This window comes from Podarcis cretensis (genome assembly GCF_951804945.1).
Source record: "Podarcis cretensis genome assembly, chromosome: 6".
NCBI lineage: Eukaryota > Metazoa > Chordata > Lepidosauria > Squamata > Lacertidae > Podarcis > Podarcis cretensis.
The window spans coordinates 53,751,383-53,772,341 of NC_137175.1; the positions used below are offsets into that span (position 1 = coordinate 53,751,383).

Sequence of the window (20,959 nt, forward strand, 5' to 3'; positions counted from 1 at the left end):
GGCAAACCAGCCTTTCACAGCTACTTCCGTGATGCTGTGCGCTTTCCCCGCACGCTAACGTCCTGCTGCCCGAATACATTATGGACTTCACTTCTTCCTCCTTCGCCCTTATCTCCAGCCATGGCTCTGAAGTCTCTTCATTCTTAAAGCGCCAGGCACTCATTAATTCTCCCAAATAATTTAAGCCGGTGGAACAAGCAGGCATTCCGCCACCGAGAAGCGCGCAGGCCTGCCTAATATTGCTGATAGGAATGAAAAGAAAAAGCTTTCCGAAACATTTGTATGTCTGTAGTTTTCTATTTATCAGCGACCGCGAGCCCAGTGGTGCAAACAGCCCCACCACAGCCTACTTAAATTTTAATAATGATTCTCAGGAATTCAATAGCAACTTTATCTAACCAGACTTTTTCGTTCGTGTGCATAAACCAGGCCTAAATAAATGTAGCCAAAGCAATTTATGCATTCTTCTACAGCAAAATCTAGGTAATTGGGCCAAGCAAACTAATTTGCAGTGACAGACTCCAGAAAGGCTGCAGTCTTCTGATTCCACCATGCTCTCACTGATTAAAGTGGGTCAACTCTATAGAGTAAATAATTAGGTATTGTCAGGTAAACCTTACATGACAATAGCTAACTGTCAGGAAGGAAAAGAGACAAACCAGTCGTGCCCTCCAAAACAGATTTAGGATTAGAATAAATAGCATTACAGCAAATAATTTTGAACGAGGAAAAAAAAGACATAAACTTTGCCTAATCTTTGTTTGCAAATGCAGAAAACTGAAATTGCAAAAACAGCAGCAGCTGCCAGATCCGGTGCTTTATACTCCTTTATGTTGACACAATGCTGACTACATGCAGTTGGCTTTCTTTTGCCATAGAGACAGGCGAAAGATGCTAGCTCTTTGGTTACTTATGTACATTTCTCCCTGTTATTCTGATTCCTGGTGTGTTGTGCAGAGCTAATTAATTTCAGTGGTGTACAATCCATAAAGCTATGAAACATGGGGTGGGAAAATTAGGTTACTGAAAGTAAAGGAGAAATTAATGGGGAAAAGAACTAATATATTATGGCTGCCTGATTAATACAAATATTATTATACATACAGTCACAAACCATAAAGATCAAATGAAGCTAGAAAGAGTGTAATGTGAGATATGCTGTGAAATGTGAATTTATGTGTAGAAGTTACTATAATGTTGCCCCCCCCCCAAAAAAAAATTGTTCAGCGCTTTCTACAGTACTTTCAGCACTCAAAAGTACGGTATATTTCATGGACAGAAATAGTTGTATAATGTAACTGATCCCTTCAAATGCTGAATCTCCCTTTCTTTCTTTCACACTTCCTTATTCATTGCAAGGCAGGATGAGACAGCAGCAACAAGACTCAGCATGAAGAGCAAACCAGAGAATTAGCATAGCAGAAATGATACATAACTTAATTAATATCATTTTGATATCTACTGTATCTTATTTATGGTATATACAGTGTATATGAATGGATACATAACAACTTGTGTGTAAAAACATCAAGTAGGTACCTAAGAAGAGCCATTCAGGTTGAGACTCAAGGCCTATCTAATCCAGCAGTATTTTCCCACACTGGCTAACCAGATGTCAGTGTGAAACTGATCTGTGGTACAAATTTTAGCTGATCTTCTATTATTGTGGCTTTGAGTGTGTTCTGTAAAGATTTGACCTCCTTGACCAAGGTTGGGGAACCACAAGCCCAATCGCAGGCTATGGGACCTCACTGTCAGGCCACCTCATTACCACTGACTGCCTTAATAGCCTATTTGCAGGGGGTGGGGGATAAGTGTGTACGCTGTGCACATGTGTGCTATGTACTGTGGGCAGTGCTTTTTTCTGGGGGGGGGGACGAAGGGGTACACATACCCCTAAACATTTTGTGAATCTTTGTACTTTTGTCCATTTACTGTATTTATTTTTTCCGATTTGAACTATAGAATGGTAATTTTATTGAGTCCAAATGAGAGCACCCCTAAACATTTTTTTTTAAAGCGCTTGCTGTAGGTAATGAAAAATTAAATCAGAGGGACTCAGGCATACAGCCTACCATCACCAGCCTCAACTCACAAGGGTACTGTGGTCACCATTTATAGTCAGTTTAATAACACCAGCTATGCCTGAGCATCACTTGGGGTTAACTTCTGGAATACCTTCCTTCCCATTGGCTTAATGACCACCTGCTCTGACTTATAGGAGACAGTAGTTAAAGAGTATTTAGAATTTTTAGCTCTTCGGTGTAACTGGAGCATGCATAGACTCATGTCTGTGTAAGCAGATCAGATTAGTATTTATCTTTGAGTAACAGGCTGCAGTTCTTACAGCTGTGAAGAGACTGTGCGATTGCCACCTACTGAGTGGAGGATTCCCTGGGAATATTTTTCAGACCTACCTTTTATAAAGGTAAAGGTAAAGGGACCCGTGACCGACTTTGTGTTTGCGTGCTCATCTTGCTCCATAGGCCGAGGGAGCCGGCGTTTGTCCGCAGACAGCTTCCGGGTCATGTGGCCAGCATGACTAAGCCGCTTCTGGTGAACCAGAGCAGCGCACGGAAACGCCGTTTACCTTCCCGCCGGAATTAAGAAGGGAAGGCTGGATCTTCATCTTGTCAGGTTTTGAGGTGCTCCAAGACATAACAAGTTTGGCCTTGAGATAAGGAGTTGGAATGTTCAGTTTACTGGCTCATGGCCAGGAATGTGCAGGTGTCTGGTATAGTTTGTGTAGATGGAACTTGCCCTTGTAGGGATTATTTATGTTTTTTTGAAAGCTAGAGGGAGTAGTTATGGTTATACTTTGTTCAGCTCACAGTGGGAACTCTGGTGAAAGGATGGTTATTTTGAGGACTGTAGAGATGTAGTTGGATGTGGATTATTTTTCTTATGGAGAAGTTGAGTTGGGATCTAGCTCATGGGTAGGCAAACTAACGCCCAAATCCGGCCCAATCGTCTTCTAAATCCGGCCTGTGGATGGTCCGGTAATCAGCGTGTTTTTACATGAGTAGAATGTGTCCTTTTATTTAAAATGCATCTCTGAGTTATTTGTGGGGCCTGCCTGGTGTTTTTACATGAGTAGAATGTGTGCTTTTATTTAAAATGCCTCTCTGGGTTATTTGTGGGGCATAGGAATTCATTCATATATTTTTTTTCCAAAATATAGTCCGGCCCCCCACAAGGTCTGAGGGACAGTGGACCGGCCTCCTGCTAGAAAAGTTTGCTGACCCCTGATCTAGCTAGTACTGTACAAGGATTTATGGGAAAGTGTAGGAAAGTGCAATAATGTTGTTGCCTATAGATGGCGGCAATAGGGCCTTTCATTTTGGCCTTGCAGCGCCATTAAACGCGGGGAGGAGGATCCGCTCGTGCGTTGTTACTTTTAGTACGCAAGGGCGGGAGTCTCGCCTCTGTTCCAAGCCGAGAGACTAAGCGCGACGCACGCGCACCCGGCGGAATTAAAGCAGGGGACAGGAAACGCCCCTTCCCCAGGCGGAGTGTGGATTGAGTTTAGGTTGATGTGAAGAGTGGCGGATTTTGGAGCAAAGCTAGGAAAACGCGAATTGCGCTGGGAAGGCAGAGTCAGTTTCCGCACCCGGGACAATTTTACCAAGCACGTTTTTGTAACGAAACAAAACAAATCCAAAGGCTTTGGATTGTGGGAAAGCTTTCTGTAAGAATCTACAAAGGCTGCGAGTCGCGTTTATTGTGTCTGCCGCTTAGAGGTGAAAGTTAATGAGCAACTAGGTTGATACTACAGCCCAAAGTGCCCACCGGGAGCCCCTTGCAACGCCCTCGATTTCCCCCTGCTACTAAAGGGTGAGGCTCTATGGGTTTGTGACAGGCGCGGGACGTGGGAGAAACTCGCGGAAAAGCAAAGTATTGGCGGGACCGGATGCTTAGAGAAAGGAGGGAGAGTGAATTCCCGGAAGAGTGCGGTTCTGCATGCGAGGAAGTGCATAACGTGCATGTGTTACCTTTTGCTTTTGAGAAAGTTTGCACAAATTTATTAGGGATACACCTTGTCTGCAGCAGGCTATTGGACTAGGTAGGGCCCGTGATTTGTTCACAGGCTTAAAATTCTACAATGGCTTTTAAGAAACTTGGCTTTGTTACACATGTTTAAAATCTGAGCCTTCTCTTTACAGGGTTGTATTAACTGATGAGAGGTTGCAATAACTTTGTATTGCCTCCGGCATTGCCTTTACCTTGGAGCAACTTGGGTGGGAGGGAAATAAATGGGCACATGCAGCTATATCGTATAGTATCTGTTTTGTTTTGAATGTTGTTGCTTGTCTGACTTATATCCAGTGCAGCACTAAGCAAGCAGCACATCAGTGCAAGATTCCTGCTTAAACAATGGGATTCTCCCTGCATGCCCCTTGATTTGTTCTGGGGTTTCCCAAACCCTTCAGGGCAGATTTGGGCAAGGTTGAGGCAGATGCAGGGGAAGGAAAGGGGGAGAGATTTCCATTCACACTGATGGGATGTTCACTCAGCACTGCACTGGATACAAACCTGTGTTAGCTTCTGTGCTACTTTAATCTTGTTTTAATAGGTCTGTGGTGTTATCCACTGTTGCTGACATCATCCACCAACATACACAGCCAAGTTCCAGCAAATCCCCAACATAACTGGGGAGCAAAGATAGTGCAACTGCTGCAGGGCTTGCAGCAGTTGCACAGTACCATGTGGTTCCCGTTACTGGCTTGGTATGGTTGGGAATGGTTTCCTATGATCACACATCAAACAGCAGCTTTGACTGCTGGACTGTCTGGGACTTGATCTCCCAAATGTCTCTGGGATATTCTGAATTTAATCCACCAGTTCTAGTGCTGGATGAAAATTGAATCAGCATAGCATGCCACAACAATGTGGTGGATTGCACCCTTATCCATGTATTATACTTCAGGTGAGGTAATGCAAGAGCATATTTTGCTAACCATCCCTATCTTTCAGAATCTCTGAAAATGTTTCACCTTCTACAGCGATGTTGTTTTCAAGTTCCTTCCAAGGTAAATGTCTCCAAAACAGTTGCATCTTCATTTGCTTTTAAGACCTGTCTATATATTGAAACACTCATTGCTCACTGAAGTGAAAGAAGGCTACCTTAATATATGTCTGTGGAAATAAATGTTACTTTGCAGCTTTTTAGAAGTGTAAAATTTAAAGAATATACAAATCTTGCCTAGGCGAGTTTCTCATATGTTGGTGGGATTTAACTAGAGATAATTGGTAGTGTTCAGCTAAGTTTTACTTAGAGGAGACCCACTGAAACTAATGAACATGATTAAGTCAATTACTTTAAATGGATCTGAGTAAAACTTAATTGAATCCCTCCCAATATGCATAAGTGGTGGTGGGGAACCCTACTCCCTTGGACAAATTAATAAAAAATGGAAATATAAATCACTGTTCATTGCTAACACTTAGCTGTGGCAGAGGCCCCAATTAAGAACTGAAGCAAAAACAATGAAAATGGCACCTTAAAGACTAATACATTTTAATGATGTAAGCATTTATGGACTATGGTCCACTTTATTAGATGCATGAAGCGTCCTTCTGAAAAGTATGAAGTACTGTAGTTGGTTCTTTAAGCTACCACAAGGCTGAGTGATGTCTTTTTGCATTTGTAATTGCAGATGATGTATCTTCAAAGACTTCTGCAACCTGGAAGGAGTAAGGCAGTTGGCTCTCCTGTCCCTTTGGCTGTGCTGCCAAAATCACAGCTGCTTAGGCAGGCATCTGCCAGCATAACCAAGGCACAGGGTTTCCATTCTTCCTGCTGCAGCTGGAAGAAGAAACAACCTCCGGAACCTGAGCCGCGCCAGCTGGATTTGTTGCGATATGACATGCCCTCACTCAAGGACTCTCCAAAGCCTGCTCTGTATTTGGGCATTGCAGGATTAATTCCCTTTGTTTCAGTGCCATTGTTAATGGCTATCCAGAAGGTCTCCTACCCAGAGTTGGTGTTTGCTCAGATTGCATATGGTGCATCTATACTATCTTTCCTAGGAGGGATCAGATGGGGATTTGCTTTGCCAGAAGGCAGTCCTGCCAGTCCCGATTGGATTAATCTGGCTAACAGTGTTGTTCCTTCACTACTTGCCTGGTTTACTTTGCTTTTCAAAGATGACCTCACTCAAGCTGGACTCATGCTTATAATAGGGTTAGGGATTGCCTTGCATTATGATCTTAGTCTTCTTCCCACCTATCCCAGATGGTTTAAAGCCATGAGGGCAGTCCTGACTATAGTAGCCACAGTTTCTCTGATTACCACACTATGTCTTGCAAACACGTATCCAGAGAAACGACTAAGTCGTGATGCAAGTGAAACAAAAGTATTGAAATAAACAATCAAAAATGCATTGGCCTGTCCAATCAGAGGGGACCTCTCTCCTTAACCATTTTCATAATCTGTTTTACATGTTTTCCCCTCTGAAGACTACTGTGAGGGAATGAGAAAAGGTTGGTTGACTTCTCTGCTTATGAACTTATGGCTGAATTTATGGACTGAAAGAACAACAAGCTCCATGGAAGGGTGGATACTGAAGAACTAAGATGAATTTGTTAGTTACAATTTAGTAGAGGTGTGTAATGTTTCTGCTCTAATGTGCAAAGATGAGTTAGGGCATCTTCCGTGGTTAGGTGGCTCAGCCACTGCTGTGGAGCACATCTCTCTCCCTGTAAAAGAAAATTACTTCTTTGAATGTTATACCAGAGATAAGACTTGTTGAGACTTCTTGATAATGTGGAATGTTCTGATACACACTGAATATTGAAAGAACACCACAAATGTCCAGTTTCGCTCAGAAACTTCAATAGCCATCAAATTCTTGTGGTTTTAAATACTTCTAGGATGCTCAGCTAGAAGATGTACTAACTGCATTGCGTTTTCCACAGGCTGTTCAACTGCCATCCATCCATTGCTTTTTAAGCTACAAGTTGTATGCTGCTGTTTCTCTATATAGGCTAATTCTTAGTGAGTAAAATATTTCCCCCTTTCACAGTTTTTAAAAACTGCTGTGGGTGAATTATTACTAGCCATTATTAAATAACAATTATGTATTTAATACTACAGTTGTTAAATGGCAGTAAATCTCTTGTTTTAATGGAACTTGCTTTCTGCTAAATCCTGATCAGTGGGCTGCTAACCCGGAAGCCTGCAATAGCAACCACTAGCTGGTAGTAATTGTTCAACCTCTGTGCAAATGTATTGGGATGGATGTTCAGTAAACAGCCAGTCTGGAAGCTCCTCATATTTAGTACTACATAAATGGGACTTCTAGTTAAGGATGGTTAGACTATGATAAAAGTACACACAAGTCCTGCTTTCCATTCCCAGGAAACTGTTAGGCGAGTGTTTGCATAACAAGCTGATTTTTATTATTTCCTACGGGAACATTTCTAATCTGTGATTTGTCCTCCCTGGTTTCTGCCCCAAACTGCTGTAGCCAGCCAGCAAAAGTCAAACAAAGGAAAAAATGATTTGTCTGATTTCTCCTGCTCCAATTTGTCCAATTTTTCCTTAGAAATAGGTAGGGAAGTAGACAAACAATGGCTTTTTGGATATCTGAATCAGCTGTTTATATAACAAGGTTTGGGTATAGTTCTTTGGGTTCTGATAACTCAGATTTTGGATAATTAGTGTCCCAATAGCGGGACCTGCATGTATTTTATTTATTTGTTTGTTCGTTTATTAGATTTATATGCCGCCCTTCATCATAAGATCTCAGGGCAGTTCACAGGATAAAATACAAGGTAAAATTGGATGTAAATATTTAAAACAAAAACAACAAAACAATTCCTCCTTCCCACAAACACATTTAAAAGGCTATACAATATTAATCGGCCAAAAGCCTGGTTGAAGAGTTAAGTTTTGTCTGGTGTCTAAAGATGAAGGTGCCAGGTGAAGCTCTGTAGGGAGAGCATTCTACAAATGGGAAGCTACTGAGGAAAAGGCCTGTTCTCATGTTGCCACCCTCCAAACCCCATGTGGAGGCACACGGAGAAAGGCCTCAGATGAACGTGGAGTCTGGGACAGTACAGTCGAACCTCTACTTACCACCGCCTCTTACGATTGTTCCAAGTCGCAACCGCGGCAAACCTGGAAGTAACCAGTGGGTTTGCTGCTGTTTGTGCATGTGCAGGAGTGACAATCGCCATTTGCACATGTGCAGAAGTGGGCAATCGCCTGCGCACAACGGCGCCTCTCCCAGCCACCTGTTTCAACCTCTGGATGGACCTCCGGAACAGATTATGGTCGCAAATAGAGGTTCCACTGTATATGGGAAGCAGTCCTTCATGTATTTTGTGGTCCTGAGCTGTTTAAGACTTTATAGGTCAAAACCAGCACTCTGAATTGGGACCAGAAGCTAATTGACAGCTAAAGCAGTTGGGCTAGGATCTGTGTAATATACCCCAGTGAGCAACCTGGCCGCCAAATTCTGCACCAGCTGAATTCGTCTTCAGAGGCAGCCCTATGTATCAGGCATTGCAGTAATAATAATAATAATAATAATAATAATAATAATAATAATAATTTATTATTTGTACCCCGCCCATCTGGCTGGGTCTCCCCAGCCACTCTGGGCGGCTTCCATATACCAAAAATACACTAAAATATCACAGATTAAAAACTTCCCTGAACAGGGCTGCCTTAAGATATCTTCTGAATGTCAGGTAGTTATTTATTGCTTTGACATCTGCTGGAAGGGCATTCCACAGGGCGGGCGCCACTACCGAGAAGGCCCTCTGCCTGGTTCCCTGTAGCTTTGCTTTTCGCAATGAAGGAACCACCAGAAGGCCCTCGGCGCTGGACCTCAGCGTCCGGGCAGAACGATGGGGGTGGAGACGCTCCTTCAGGTATACTGGGCTGAGGCCGTTTAGGGCTTTAAAGGTCAACACCAGCACTAACATAGAGGTTACCAAAGTATAGACAACAGAAGTTAGGGGCGCAGATAGGGGTGCAGCTGAGCCACCAGCCAAAGCTGATGGAAGGCACTCTGTGCCATCAAGGCTGCTTGAGCCTCAAGCAACAGCAAAGGATCCAGGAGTACCCGCAAGCTATCTACCTGCTCCTTCAGAGGGAGTGTAACCCCATCCTCTCAGCCATTTGGTCTAAGTTGCCTCAGTCTTCTTTGGATTGAGCTTTAGTTTGTTGGCTGTCATCCAGTGCATTACTGGGGCAAGACACCGGTCCAGCACACCCAGTGCCTCAAAGGAGAAGTAGATTTGTGTGTCATAAGGCAGGGAACTGTTTTCAACTGACATGGTAATAGTACTCAGCCATAAATAGTGATGCTTCTCCACAGATGTAACTGTATGGGGTAAGGCGCTACAAAGATGGAAAAGGCATTTATGATATAATAAATGAACTGGTAGGCTACCATATGATGTTAGCTCATTTTGCTACTGCCATTTTCCTCTCTCATCCAACTCCTTTATTGTGCTTGTTTTTATTACTTTTAACTATTTGCTTTACCATGGAAGCACAGGGCATGATGTGGATCCTTTGGAAGTCACATGGGGCAGCCTGTAAGGAAATGTGAAGACAGATTTGTTTTTGGTTTTTAATATTCCAGTTGTCTCCTGTCTTAAACAGTCCTACATAGCTAAGTATGCATATGTGGAACAAAAGCCCAAAGCCAAGGGCAGATTCTTAATACCCAACATGAGCCAGGGAATAGAATATTCTTATCTGTCTTGAGTTCCATCAGGGAAAGAGGTGGCATATGAATGTATGTATGTATGTATGTATGTATGTATGAATGAATAAATAAATAAATAAGAGTGAGATGTAAACTACTTTCATTTTGTAAGCAAGTTTGACTTATTCCTAAAGGCAATGAGCAGCTAAAACAAAAGTCCCAAACAAGTATGTAAATAATAGCTCCATTATTTTGTTGCATTTCTCCAAGGAAACTAATTTAGGCTATGGAAAGCCAACGTCTGCTCATAAATAAATAATGTAATGGATTTTCATGAGAATAAAACTATTGCTTAGGATCCCCGTTAAGAAGTAATGTGGTTAGGACAATTTCAACCTTCTCCACTTCAAATACAGCAACTGCATTCTGATTGTGTCTTGGCATGTGATGAACAGCAGACCATTTCCCAAGTGTCAAGGGCAGCAATCAACCATCAACAAACTGGCAGAATCACCCATGAAGTTTATGTTCCACATGGAGAGCCTGTGAACAGAAGTCTCTAGCCCAAACTGTCACCATTCCGAGAACACTTGAAAATCCACTCCCCAATCTTAGTTGTTTTTAAGTGTTCTGTACTTCAGAGCACGGCCACACCTCCCTCACAGCGGCTGGTGATCATGTTAGCAATTTCAGTCCAAGTATCCAAATGCGGATTATAAACTTCCACAGAATCTGATGTTACTGGGGCAGATGAATCATAACTAGCAGTCCTTCCTCCAATGGCATAAAGGAGGCCATTCACAGCTACAACACATACTCCAGCTCTTGGGACCTTCATTGAAGCGACTTCTACCCATTTCTCCTAATAAATGAAACAAACAAACAAAAATATGTTTTCTATGTAGTATGTTCCTCTCCAGAGATGTGCTTTAAATCTACAGTTAATAGGTGTAAATAAACTGTAGGAAGGTCTGTGTTAAACTGACCATTCACCGAATTCTTAGTAGTGGAATTCCAATTCATCGTCGTCATGATTTCATTTATTAATATACTGCCCTATACCAGGCATCCCCAAACTCGGCCTTCCAGCTGTTTTGGGACTACAACTCCCATCATCCCTAGCTAACAGGACCAGTGGCTCAGCTTGAGGGCTGAGTTTGGGGGTGCCTACCCTATACCCATGGGTTTACTACTACTGTTTACTATTATTGCTGTGCATTTCTTTTCTATCCTTCCCTCCAAAAGAGCCTAAGTACAGAGCCAGGGGGTGGCAATTATTCAAATTAATTCTGAGTAAAAACGAGATGGGGGGCGGGAAAGGAATATCTGCACATTCAAAGGCAAGTGTATCATGGTGTCGCAACAGGAAAACAGAAGGACTGTAACCCCCATTAGTTACTACTTGGCATAGTGGCATGAGATTTTATAGTTGCTAGCCTACTTATTACCTGGGAAGTAGGACCCTTAGGCTATATATAGACATAAGAACCTCCAACAGCAGGTGAAAATTTCTGCTGTGGGAGGAGCTCTACTTCCCCCTCTCTCCCTGCTTAGTATGTTTATCTATTTAACCCCCCCCCCCAGAAGCAATCTGGTTTTCTTAGACTTAAAATATTGCTCTGGACACTTTGCACAGATGAGTGGCTTCATGGCTGCCACAAGAACCAGTCAATTAATACGCTACCTAGTTGGCTTCTTATGAAAACAGAAAACTGGATATTCCTGAATGTCATTCAGTTGAGAAGTCTAAGTATAGGCCAACATCAGGTTCATTGCTTTAACTATGTGCATCTGAACATAACCTTACACACACACACATACGACTTCAGCTGCATTGGGGGACTGGTGAACACATTACTGACAACTTCATTTCTTTGTACCTATCAATGAGACAAACTACTGCAAACCAACATCAACAACGAATACACCTTGGAATCTGATTTGTGGGAACTGAAACCTACCTCTTCAAAGGAGTATTTCTCAACACTTGGAAGAGCATCTTCAGACTCATTCAATCCTCCAATAGCATAGATACAGTCATTCAGAGCAGCCACACCCAGATATGCCCTTCTGGTGCCCATTTCAGGGAGTGCAGACCAGCGCTTAGATATTGGATCATAGGCATCGACAGAACACAGTTCTATTCCTTCATTACTGATGCCCCCAACAATATAAATTAAACCTGGAAATGCAAGGAATTTCCATTATACCTATGCCACACCAGCACTGTTGGTATTCAAGGATTTATAGAAAACATGCACTGTGGACTGTAATCTGCAGCCTAGTAATTCCCAAGAATTTCAATGGTCTTCCTTATTAGGACTGTTCTTGAATGAGTGGGTTGTGGATTGCAGTTTGAAGTTGCTTTCTAAACTATCAGCTCTTTTGCACAATGCAACAAAATTGTTGCACATAGTTTGCTCAATGCCCTTCAAGATAGCACACCACTTGTTAGGTTATCAATTTTTCCAAATGCTCACCTCAATTCTATGCATGCCTACTCAGAAGTAAGTTAAATTCAAATGGGACTTGAGGTAAGTGTGTATACCACAAGCAGCCTTCCATGTCTTTCTGCCTGGCCCCTAGAACACTCCACAAGCCTTGAAGTATCCTGGAACCAATTTAAGGGCCTTGTAAATTAATACAAGAACCATGAACCTGACCTGATAGCCTATGGGCTAGCTAGTGCAAGCTTTTGAGCACCTGAGTTACGTGCTGCCGATAGTCTGTCCCCATCCGCAATCTAGCTGCAAGGTTTACCACAAGTTGGAGTGCCAAACCAGCCCAAGGGTAGTCTGTGACAGTTTTAACAGTAAACAACAATTATTCAAATACAGTGGTACCTCTGGATACGAACGGGATCTGTTCTGGATCCCCGTTTGCATCCTGAAGCGAACGCAGGTCGTGATTCGCCACTTCCACGCATGCGCGTGATGTCATTTTGACCGTCTGCGCATGCGCGAGCGGCAAAACCTGGAAGTAACGTGTTCCGTTACTTCCGGGTCACCGCGGAGCACAACCTGAAAGAGTTCAACCTGAAGCATATTTAACCCAAGGTATGACTGTATCCAAGCCCACTCACCTTGCATTTCACAGCACCCAAAATTGTAGCGCGGCACAGCCATGCTGCCCACCACTTCCCAGCTATTCTCTTCAGGATCAAAACGTTCAATCGAGGTGCCAATCTCTGCTCCAACCCAGCCTCCTGAAAACCAGAGTACGTTTGAAGGCAAGGAATAGAAAACATTGTGAATATTTCTATCTCCTTGAAGCAGGTCCAATGGCAGCTGAGCCAAAAAGGCTGTCTAATGTAAAGGTGGCTAGGGCTGATGAAGTTGGAACCTAACATCTGGAAGGCCAGATTGCTAGAGCAACATAAATCTTTTCTATTTGTACATATCTCTATCTACAAAGCCTACAGGCTGTCCTGGGCTGTATTACTGAAGACTGATTTTCTGCAGCAGTAAACTATTTTGGACCATAAGCTGCCTCTGTGTGGTGACAGTAACTGGGGGGCAACTTCTGCTGCATGAGTTATCTAGAGATAGTGATCTCTGTTAGCAACAGCTAGCGTTGAATCCCACCCAAATGCGGAAGGGGCTGAGCCAGCATGGGATCCATTGGATCCTGAGCCAACCCTGCTGCTATCACATGATAACAATTTGCCCAATCCAGGCATCTTCACTGAGCCAAGATTTATTCTTGCACATTTTCCCTTGTCCCCTCAGGGCTTTTTTTCTGCATTTCTACTTTCCACGGCTATAGATGCAGCACTGGCTGCACCACCCCATCAAGCCCTGCTGCTGCAAGCCAGAGGACAGGACTGCAGATTAATTTAACTGCAAACTGTCTGGAGACTCCAACAGGACAGCAAGCAAGTTGTAGGCAAGGCAGCTCTCAGCTACGTCACCAACAAATATTCCAGGCTTTGGAATCTTCAAGAATTTACTGAAGGAAAACATTTGCGTTTGGCTACTGAAAAACCAACAGTTCAAAAGCACGTCAAAGTGCAAGTAGATAAATAGGTACCGCTCCGGCGGGAAGGTAAACGGCGTTTCCGTGCACTGCTCTGGTTCGCCAGAAGCAGCTTAGTCATGCTGGCCACGTGACCCGGAAGCTGTACACCGGCTCCCTCGGCCAATAAAACGAGATGAGCGCTGCAACCCCAGAGTTGGCCATGACTGGTCCTAATGGTCAGGGGTCCCTTTATCTTTTTACTGAAAAAAGGATACTTAACTAGAGAAGCTACTAGTTAGTTGCTACCATACACGTTTGGGTGTTATTCCTATCTTCTACAGTATACAACACTAAAGAAACTCTGCCCCTAGCTTAAGGAGGTAATGGATTTTGTAGAGTCAAAGGACTTGCCAAAAGCATAGATGGTACCATAACAAGCACACACTCCAAGTCCACAGCGAGGATGGTTCATAGATGCTACAGCTGCCCACTGTTTAGTAATAGGATCGTAACGTTCAGTACAATCAAATATCATAGAGTCTTTTTCACCTTAGAAGAGAGGCAAGAACATGGAGAAGTTAAAACATCTTTTGTATGCTATCTCTTCAATATATCAATCAACTAATAGCAGAATAGTTCATCCATTTGAGCATCTTAGCATAGTTGCAAGATGCAATGCTTCATTTCTGAAGCCAAAGGTCTTCTCCTTCCCCCAATGCCCAATTTCTAAATGAGTTCTCTGATGCACAGGTACCACCAGTCAAAACTGGTATGACTTTATCTCCAAAATACAAGTTATCCAGCATAAAGGAAAATGTAAATCATACCATCTTCTTTAAGTAATATGCAATAATTGCATTTCTGCAAAATTCTAACTACCGAAAGGTTTGAGGCGTTAAATGGCAAAAGGAAGAAAAGCATGCAGCAGGAACAGCAATGGCAGGATGTTAATTAATAGGACAGTGAGTATCCTGCAAGCACAGGATGGAATGCTTCAACAGTTAACAGTATTTACAAAACTTTTCATTTCACACAGCAGTAGTCTGTATACTACAGATGCACTTAGAGTTTTCACCTTTGGCAGGAACTTTACCACATCCTTAACAAGTATAACTAAGATAAGGCACAGCTCCACTTTTGGATGCAATGCCTCCTATGAGTGCCTGGTGTTCCAGTTTATAAATGAAAACACTTTGCATGCAGAAGATTCCTGGTTCAAATCTCTGGTACCTCCTGTTGAAATGATGAGGTAGCAGGTGATGTGAAAGACCTCTCTCCACCAGAAAGTCTGGAGAACTAGAGTGGAACTGGACTAGGTGGACAACTAGTCTGACCTAGTATAAGGCAGCTTCCTACATTTCCTTAAACCTACAAAAAGCAGCTTCCATTGAATGACCACAAGCAATTGTATTTTTAGTAGTAGTGGCTGTAGAACAGGAAAGAAGATCATTTGAAGCATCTACGTTTATTTGGCAACACAGAAAGTTCTGGTAGGTTTCATAGTTGTTTATATGCATATATAAATAAAACAGGGACCATTTAATGCAAAACAGTAAACCATTTAATGCAAAACTATGGTTTAGTGCTATGTGGATCAGAATGAAGGAGCTGAGAACCAGCTCACACACTCAGCACCCTCCACCCCCAATGCAGTAAGGAGATGTCCTTCTGCTAAATTTAGTTTAACTTTTACAGAATCCTGTCTTAGTGTAATGTGTGAATCAGGGATCCTGATTTAAAACAAACTTAAGATTTGTAATATGCTAATTCCAAACCACACTTACAAAACCAGATAATTAGAATTTGTTTTAAGCCAGGACCTAAACTCCATGGGAGAAGCACTCAAGTTCGATGCATCACTCAAACTCATCTATATAGCACTAAACCATGGTTTGTGTGTGTACCATGCAAGTGTGAGAGATGATAATACAAAAATATGTAGGCTTCAGGAAGGTGAAAGCAAATGTGATCAAAGTTTTTTCTTCCTCTTCCTCCTGCCACCCTGAAAGAAGTACAGGGGTTCACTCAGTCTCCTCCAGAAAAAAAGAGATCTTCAGGGGTGGAAGGTACAATGGGACACTGAGAAAAGTCATTGATCATTTTACTTTGATAACCCTATATGTGAGTGGAACTACATCTGTGTGTTTGACTACATACCTATGAATGTCTGCAACATGTTAGCAAGACAATGAATGGGTTTATGTCTGCATGGTGCAAGGACTGGAGAAGTCTGGGGAAATGGACTGTACCAGAGTCCCCAAACCCCGGGAATCCCAAAGGGCAAGGCCCAGATATTCTCCCTGTCAAACTCAGGACATCATTGTACCTTTTGTATACTGTGGCTTTAGAATGCTACATATTGTCTCTGGGCGAGTTCCTTCCACTAAGTGAATAATAAGAAAGACCTGTGGCAAGTACTAAAGAACAGTCTATCCCCCACCCCCAGAAATGCAATTCTTTGCCCTTACCTCCAATAGCATAGATCATTCCTCCGACTACTGCAACTCCCAGCCCATTTCGAGCCTGGTGCAAAGAAGAAACAGTAGTCCAGTACTGACTGAAAGTGTCAAAACGCTCCACACAACTGAGAGCTCTGCTGTCACTCCAACGGCCTCCCTGCAAGCGAGTATATCCACCTATTCAAAAAACAGAGATGGCAGGCACCATTAGCAGCTCCACAGGCTCTTCTCATGCAGCGTTTCTCCAGCAGTTCAGGTTCTGAAGAGACATGAAATGCTAATGAGGAGACAGGATTCTTACCTACTGCATACAGGTACTTCCTGGCTTTCCTCCTGGGACGCGCCTTTGCCGCCTGCAGGAAACTGCTAACCTTGCTCTCCTTTGGAGATTTACACACTTCGCAGTATTCTTTTAACAGGGTTTGAAGGGCCACTCGAAGGCTGAAATCAGGAACCCCTTGAGAAGACAAAAGCGTGGGACAATCAGTGATAGTCAATCTACAGATAAACCAGGTGGATGTGTAGTTTTTAGCAATTACATTGTTACTGATTTATTACAGGGCTTGGAAACCTCAGGTTGGGGGTCAAATGCACTCCTGCCTGCCTGACCCTTGGGACTCTCCTCAGACCATCTATTCTTCCTCAGAGAGCCAGTGTGGTGTAGTGGTTAAGAGCGGTAGTCTTGTAATCTGGGGAACCGGGTTCGCGTCTCCACTCCTCCACATACAGCTGCTGGGTGACCTTGGGCCAGTCACACTTCTCTGAAGTCTCTCAGCCCCACTCACCTCACAGAGTGTTTGTTGTGGGGGAGGAAGGGAAAGGAGAATGTTAGCCGCTTTGAGACTCCTTAAAGGGAGTGAAAGGCGGGATATCAAATTCAAACTCTTCTTCTTCATCATCTCTCCAGGCCACATCCCTCACTGCCTTTGAATCACACACTCTTTAGGTGCTTTTGAGTGACTAGAATGTGTCTTTGAACTCTGATAATGGTTTATGCTTACCTGGATAGAAGACAGAGAGATGTTTAAGTGTGTGTAGAAACTAGTGTACTATACAAAGGTAAAACTGAAATTCCTTGTTCTACCAACTTTTTCCTCCAGCCCCACCTATCACTGGTATGTGGACCCCAGAAGGGAATGTGGCCTTTGGGCAGAAAAATGTTTCCCACTACTGATTTATTGGATTTGCAGCTTGCCCCCAGCCAAAGAGCTTAGCATAGGTCACAGCACATTTTTAAAAACAATCAATAAACTCATATACTAAAATACATCACTTTCCTTCTGCTTCCTTAACCCCAACCATTAAGAGCCAATATACGTACAGCAAAATGCCTTGTAGCCCTGCTGGGAAATATCCAGGCTCAGATTTTGTTCAATCTATAGGGCAGAAAGAAGTTCCCCAGACTCCTAATGCTGTCTACATTAATGGTTCTCATTAACAGCCTTTGTGAATACACGCCAGGCAAGATTAAAAAAGTATAAAGGCTCTACGTTGAATTACAGTCTTCACCCTTTCCTTTGATACATAAACCACTTCTTCACCTAGAAGTATGGACACCTGAAGTTAGGCGCATACTCATCCGCACCCCATCCTGCCGAAGTTTTCAGCCTTACCCCTCACACTGACCAAACTGTCAGTATTTGGGGTTTTCCGGGAGATGGGAACATATTTTGTGGGAGTGAGGGAGTTTGTTGCTGTTGTTTCTTTGTATAGTTATTTTATATCTTTTCATGATTTATGTGGAAATTGTTCCGTTTGGTTGTGTACTTTCTAATGTTTTATGACTACTTTTGTTATGTTGTAGTTATTTCCCCCCCATGTTGTTAGCTGCCTTGAACATGGTTTGAACTGTGAAAAGGCGGCATAGAAATAAAATTGTGTGTGTGTGTATCCAGTGTTTCCCTGCCTGTTAGAAGTGAAATACAAGGTCTTTTTAATAGATCTTAAACCAAGCCTAGGGCTTGCCGATCAGAAGGTCGGCGTTTTGAATCCCCGTGACGGGGTGAGCTCCCATTGCTCGGTCCCTGCTCCTGCCAACCTAGCAGTTCGAAAGCACGAAGTGCAAGCAGATAAATAGCTACCACTCCGGCGGGAAGGTGAACGGCATTTCCGTGTGCTGCTCTGGTTCGCCAGAAGCGGCTTAGTCATGCTGGCCACATGACCTAGAAGCTGTATGCCGGCTCCCTCGGCCAGTAAAGCGAGATGGGCACCGCAACCCCAGAGTCATCTGCGACTGGACCTAACGGTCCGGGGTCCCAGTATTACCCACAGCTGCAAACTTCCAAAACGATTTTCAGCTTTATCACAGGCCCCAATCTGCCAGGTGCTATATGTAATAGTGATTCCAGACCTAAATGCTAATGAGAGGTTTTGGAGCTCTGCTGGGATGCCAGTGTTTCTAGTTGTTAGGGCTTCACAAAATTAGTCCAAAGAGCCCACAATGGGTCATTGAGTGATGTGAAAAGATATAAAGATTTAGATACAGAGTTGTAGCACAGACACACACTACCCTACTCTGAGTTACCTTCTATGTATTTCAAGAGTCTTTGTGGGGGTAACAGCGGAAATCGAACTGTATCCAGTATTTCCACCACGTGTTTCTTTCTTCTCCCCAGGTCCTTCAGAATCCATTGCATTGCAGCTATGAAAACCTGGTACTCATCTTCTATGCTCAGTTCCTCGCTTCGCAAGATCTTAATGAGCTGGTCCTTTGTCAGAGCCAGGAATTCCTCTCCATCCTGGATGTCCAGGAAATGGGCATGGATGTAATTCTCTGTGAATTCTAGCAGATCGTGACAGGCAATTTGCTCGGAGAACTGGAAGAGTCCAATGCAGTTTGAAGGATCAATCTGCCCCTTCAGAAATTCACAGCAAAGGTCTACCACTTCTGTGAGCTGGAACATGTCTGCTGCCACAATCAACTCCTGGACATTACTTTCACCAATGCTGACTATGCCTAAACGAACAATAGAGAACTATTTCAGCTGGTACGAAATCTTGCCAATACAATAGCATAGTTTGACCACAAAATTTGTGAATGTCCCTTGAATGATACTACTGGAGTACATTATTGCCACGTTATTAATATCTTAGGGGGAGTATCATCAGCCATTAAAATAATTAACTGATCAGGAAACGTTACAGCACAGGCACCCTTTTTAGTAAAACAAATAGCACAGATTGAATGTTTTTCCCCACCCCACTAAACAGATGATAAAACAGCTAATGCTATGGTAATTGGCTGGCTCTGTTCATAAAGAATTGCAAATGTGTCTCAATTATAACTTCAAACTGGGAACATAGACATTGACAAGACTAAATGTTCCTCCTTACCCCTCCCCAAACCCCAGCACATAGTTAGCATGACAGAGAAAACTAGATTAGAAGCCCTCTACCTCACATTTTATTTTTTCATGCAGAGTGAACTTTTCTTATGGATGAACATTCAGTCAAGGGAGCTCCTCATATGAACTCTGAAGTGTTACAATTCAGACCAATGAAGACCCTGTGACATAATTTGGGGGGATGCCTGTGATCTAGTCAGTGACAAGTTATAAAACAGCACATACATTTGATTCACAAGCTCCAGGATACTAAGGCATTGTCAAAAAGCATAACAAGGTCTCAAAAATGTTTTAGAAATGGAGTCTACCTGTGTAAATAAAGTCCAGCAGGATCTGAAAGATGTCAGCCTCCACACCTAGGATCCGTACAACATCCTTTGAAGACTCTTTCATCCCTCCTGCAAACAGAGCTGCAAAATAAGGACTGCTTGCAGCCAAGACAAGCCGGTGGACTTTAAATACTTCTTCACCAACCTGGAGCTGCACATCACAGAAGTGCTGCCCACATCTCATCTTGTTGATCTGGGCCAGTATAAGACGAGCATGCCTATCTGCCAAGAAGGGGAATTCGCTGGTGTTGGAACAAGGCACACAAGCCATGGCAGGATCACAGAGAAATGGAGTGAGTGATGCCCATCATCCCCCAATGATGATCTAGGAAGGACAAGAAACCCTTTGAAAATTAAAGATCTAATGACAGGGTTAGTAATGAACATAATTTTGAGTGACAATAACATTTCCCCCCTTTGACAAACTAAGGACGCTTCCTGGTCTGATCAGCCCGGATTTCAGTTTTGGTCCCCACAGGTAATAAATCCTGTTGATTTCAATCATATTTATTTCCAAATAAGCCTGTTTAGGCAGCCCTAATCTAATTTCACCAAAAGGAACATGACAGGCATAACACAAACAACGGTATCTGTTGAGGTACAGTACTAAGAAGGCCTGAGAATGAAATCTCTATTCATTTTACCTGCATCACTCCAGGAAAATAGATTGGGACCTTGTCACATCCTCAGCACGACAATCAGAACAGGAATACGGAATTGGGAAAAGAAGAAGCGGTCTGGGTGGCATTACTGAAATGGACGCTCGGTAAGGGAGCACAATATTAATGGAATTGGCACTCTGCACACGCTCAGAGACAAGCTTCTGTTTCTATGTCCCTATGCTCAACTACAGTTCGAACTAAGCAAATCGGCACTCAGGTCTAAAACAAGGGAAGGCTAACGCAGCGCGAGAACTTAATAAATCTATTGCATCCAATACTTAAAATTAAGAGTCGGGGCGGGAGGCGGGGACTGTGAGCTATCAAAACACGGGATTGCCTCGCGTGCTCATTTGCGCGCAACGGACTCTAGACACTACCTTCTTCTTCTTTTCCACTCAGCCATTCATGGTCCTTCCCCGATTTCCCAACAACTTTTGCGTCCGCCACCCCCCCCCCCGGCCTTTCCGGCACCAGAGAAAGCTGGGAAGAAGCGTCCATTCAACGCTCTCCAGGACGGGAGATACCACTGCGCATGTCTCGGGG

General features: G+C 43.3%; 2 protein-coding genes across 7 annotated transcripts in view; one reads left to right on the forward strand and one right to left on the reverse strand.

Moving 5' to 3' along the window:
* Nucleotides 1-9,763, forward strand: part of TMEM69 (transmembrane protein 69) — a 38,213-nt gene extending 28,450 nt beyond the window's left edge. For 2 of the 5 annotated variants that reach the window (XM_079980542.1, XM_079980541.1), the window contains exons 3-4: nt 4,975-5,030; nt 5,658-9,763. In XM_079980542.1, coding sequence (XP_079836668.1) covers nt 4,986-5,030; nt 5,658-6,368 — 756 coding nt within the window. In that variant the 5' untranslated portion in view covers nt 4,975-4,985 and the 3' untranslated portion in view covers nt 6,369-9,763. Of the gene's footprint in view, nt 1-221; nt 281-3,408; nt 3,835-4,974; nt 5,031-5,657 lie in introns of those variants that run through there. The other 3 variants (XM_079980544.1, XM_079980543.1, XM_079980540.1) reach the window with 3 other exon arrangements.
* IPP (intracisternal A particle-promoted polypeptide) lies at nt 9,574-20,938 on the reverse strand. 2 transcript variants are annotated; one of them, XM_079980371.1, is made up of 9 exons: nt 20,794-20,938; nt 19,734-20,079; nt 18,606-19,037; nt 16,383-16,538; nt 16,091-16,258; nt 14,034-14,171; nt 12,748-12,870; nt 11,627-11,847; nt 9,574-10,527 (listed from the first exon to the last, which is right to left on the reverse strand). In XM_079980371.1, the coding sequence occupies exons 2-9, from the start codon at nt 20,023-20,025 to the stop codon at nt 10,303-10,305; spliced, it is 1,755 nt and encodes a 584-aa protein (XP_079836497.1). In that variant the 5' UTR covers nt 20,026-20,079; nt 20,794-20,938; the 3' UTR covers nt 9,574-10,302. The 2 variants fall into 2 exon arrangements, with proteins under 2 accessions (XP_079836497.1, XP_079836498.1); XM_079980372.1 differs by lacking the exon at nt 20,794-20,938 and adding an exon at nt 20,399-20,787.
* Nucleotides 20,939-20,959: the final 21 nt, after the last annotated feature.